The sequence below is a fragment of the Guillardia theta genome, assembly GCF_000315625.1.
Source record: "Guillardia theta CCMP2712 unplaced genomic scaffold GUITHscaffold_27, whole genome shotgun sequence".
NCBI lineage: Eukaryota > Cryptophyceae > Pyrenomonadales > Geminigeraceae > Guillardia > Guillardia theta.
Window position 1 is genome coordinate 455,725 of NW_005434647.1, and position 3,061 is coordinate 458,785.

The window sequence follows — 3,061 nt, forward strand, 5'->3', positions numbered from 1 at the left end:
GAGTGAGGGAGGAGGGAGGAGGGAGGAGGGAGGAGGGAGGAGGGAGGAGGGAGGAGAGAGGAGGGAGGAGCGAGGAGAGAGAAGGGAGGGAGGGGAAGGAGAGTAGAAGAGAATGGGAGGACGTTGAGCAAAGCTTTCATCGGGGTGATTTTGTGATTTCATTCGATTCAATCTGAAGCAGTTCGATTGGATTTGATTCAAATATTTAGATTGGATTTGATTCAAATATTTAGACAGGTGTGAGGGCTGGCCCGCGCACACGTGCAATACGGCGCTGAAAATGTTGCAGGGACAGATAGGGGAAGAGGGAGGGGAGGAGGAGGGAAGGAGAAAAATAGGACGAGAGGAAGGAGATGAAGTCATAGAGTACATGGCATACTATCGAGAAGAATCAAGTGCTGTCTATAGGAGGAGGGTGAGCACTTCGTTCTCTTCATTGAAAGATGCGGCTCTCCGACTAATAACAGGCCGCTCAGCTCTTGATGTGACTCTGACTGGATGGTCTCAGGCACGCGAACCTAGATTCACAAGATGGGAGGAAGAGGACGAGGACGAGGTCGGGCAAAGACAGCAGGGACAGGAAGCAGGTTTCATTCCAGGCGTGTGTATGAAGAAGGGGACGAGCTTCTTATCCCGGGGCAAAATGCTGACAATGCAGCTGGGAGGAGGTTCCCGCTGCCGCTGGCCATGTGGGACTTCGGCCAGTGCGACGCTAAGCGATGTACGGGGAAGAAATTGTCAAGAGCAGGATGGATCCGAGAGCTGAAGCCTCAACAGAGGTGCAGGGGTAACGCTATCGTCCTGACTCCCTCCGCCACCCAATCAGTGTGCCCCATGGACAGAGACATCATTCAGAGCGATGGCATCTGTGTGGTTGACTGCTCTTGGAACAAGGTGCCGTCTGTCGCTGTTCTGCTCGCTCTCTGATCGCTGTCAAGGTCGATGACATGCCCTTTCACACCCTCAAGGGTGGGCAGCCCAGGCTGCTTCCGTTCCTTGTGGCTGCCAACCCAGTCAACTATGGAAGGCCTTTCAAGCTGACGTGCGTAGAGGTAAATGACTTGCTGCGTCATGCTGCTCAGCTCTCTGAGACGCCTCGCAGGCCATCGCCGCGTGTCTGTTCATCGCTGGCTTCCAGGAGGAAACTCACCTCATACTGAGCAAGTTCAAGTGGGGCCAAGGCTTCATCGACCTGAACAAGGAGCTGCTTACAGCCTACGCAAGCTGCACAGACAGCGCGAGTGTGGTGAGATGAAGGAGGGATGCGGGTGATGATGTGAGTGACTGAGGACCATGACAGGTGGCTGCGCAACAGAGCTTCTTCGACTCGTGGAGCGCAGAGCGAGCTGCGCGGCGAGGACATGGAGGCGAAAGTGAAGGAGCGTCAAAGAAATCAGACAGCGAAGGGTCTGGAGAGGGATCGGGGGAGGGATCGGACGATGAATCCAGCTCAAGCTCCATTGAAGAAAACCTCAACCATCGGTTTCGCGATCTTGATACCAGAGGGGAGTCAGATTCAGACGAAGAAGAGGAAGGAAGTGAGTCTGGTCCGGATGAAGAAGACGTAGATGAAACTTAGAGTTTTCGATCAGATATTTGTGTATTTCTTTGTTCACATCAAGACGGTGTTCTTTAATTTTTTATGGTGGACCGTGAGATATTCCATTTACAGCTTTCCCATTTTCAGTTTTCCTCTCGTTTTACTTGCATAAATCGCATGATCATTCTTCGGTTTCTTCATCCTCCTCGTCAGTACTTGAGAAGGTCACAAGATCTCCGAATCTTTCCTGCCATTGTTATCAGCTCTAGTTAAGGTAGCAAGCATCTCCATACCTCTAAGTTCTCTCTCAACTCTTCCTTCCGTTTCAGATACGTCTCAACATCTTCTTCCTTCTGCTCAACCTTCTCATGGTCATAACACCTTACTTCTCGATTTCCATCCTACCATCGTCTCCAATCCGTTCAGTTGTGACTCAAGAATGTCTCCTACAGTTTGTGGGTCCCACGTTGAGAAAGTCTCTCCCCACCGAAACCTGCAACGAGTCAATCTGTTGTTGACTCTGAACTCATAGGATCAGTACTGTAGTGGAGGGGGCAAGTTGCGGATCTTGCTGAAACCAACAGACACACGTCAGTGCTGGCGCAGGATTAAGCGCAAAGGGAACGCACTCGAACTCTGGAGGAGCTTTGCACTTGTAGATCTCAAGCTGCGCCGAGGTGTCAAGGAAGGAAGAGGAAGGGACTTCGTCCTCCCAGCAGCTTCACCTCATCCAGAGCGTCTCGGAGGCTCTCGAGGTCTTCGTGATCCTTCTTCAACTCCTGCTGGAGGTCCTCGACCTCCTTCTTAAGACCCGCGTACTGGTTCAGCATCTGCTCACCAGTCAGTTTGCGGGGGAAGGAGGTGCCATCAGGCAAGGGAGATGCCTCACCAGCTGATCTTTGTACGTGAATTGGTTCTCACTCATCTTGGATGAGATCTGCAGGCCCCCACGTAACCTCGTGGAGAGTTGACCTGGGCAGATCCCAGACTGGCATGCTGTGGAAGGGAGTCGGTGACTCGCGGTGGAGCAAGGAGCTCCATGACTGTTGGTTGCAAACGCGAGCTCAAGGAGGAGCAGACAAGAAGTCACTATTGCCAAGCTGCCCACATTCCCGGCCATGCCGATCAGAATACGTTAGAGGATTGTCCACTGATTTCACAAGCAAGGCGGAGGGATTTGGTGAGATCATCAGTAGCTTCCCATCGGGGATTTTTGCAGACTCAGGAAGACACCTGGTACAAGAGCACAGCATCAGAGCAATGCCGGTGATAAGAGATGATAGCTTTCAGCGAAAGGTAGAGGAGATCTGAAATGGTACTAGTAGAACTGAAATGGTGATGGGTTTAAGAGGCAGGAAGCATCCAGCATGAGAAACAGGACGTGCAAAGAGCAGGCGATGGAAAGGCAACAGAGATGACAGTGAATGGGAGGCTGTGAAATGTTTTCTGTGGAAAACTGAAGCAAGATGGGGGGGGGGGGGGGGGGGGGAAGGAAGGGAGGAAAGAGAGAAGGAGAGAGGA

The 3,061-nt window shown here is 52.0% G+C and overlaps 2 protein-coding genes across 2 annotated transcripts; one reads left to right on the plus strand and one right to left on the minus strand.

Moving 5' to 3' along the window:
- Positions 1-531: 531 nt before the first annotated feature.
- Positions 532-1,255, plus strand: GUITHDRAFT_69967 (hypothetical protein; the record flags this gene model as incomplete). Its single annotated transcript, XM_005834076.1, has 3 exons — positions 532-894; positions 939-1,052; positions 1,103-1,255. The coding sequence occupies 3 exons, from the start codon at positions 532-534 to the stop codon at positions 1,253-1,255; spliced, it is 630 nt and encodes a 209-aa protein (XP_005834133.1).
- A 494-nt stretch (positions 1,256-1,749) lies between these two features.
- On the minus strand, positions 1,750-2,775 carry GUITHDRAFT_162783 (hypothetical protein; the record flags this gene model as incomplete). The annotated part of the gene is made up of 6 exons (XM_005834077.1): positions 2,430-2,775; positions 2,266-2,370; positions 2,170-2,207; positions 2,082-2,111; positions 1,927-2,033; positions 1,750-1,787 (listed from the first exon to the last, which is right to left on the minus strand). Exons 1-6 carry the CDS (start codon positions 2,658-2,660, stop codon positions 1,750-1,752), a joined length of 549 nt encoding a protein of 182 aa, XP_005834134.1. The 5' UTR covers positions 2,661-2,775.
- Positions 2,776-3,061: the final 286 nt, after the last annotated feature.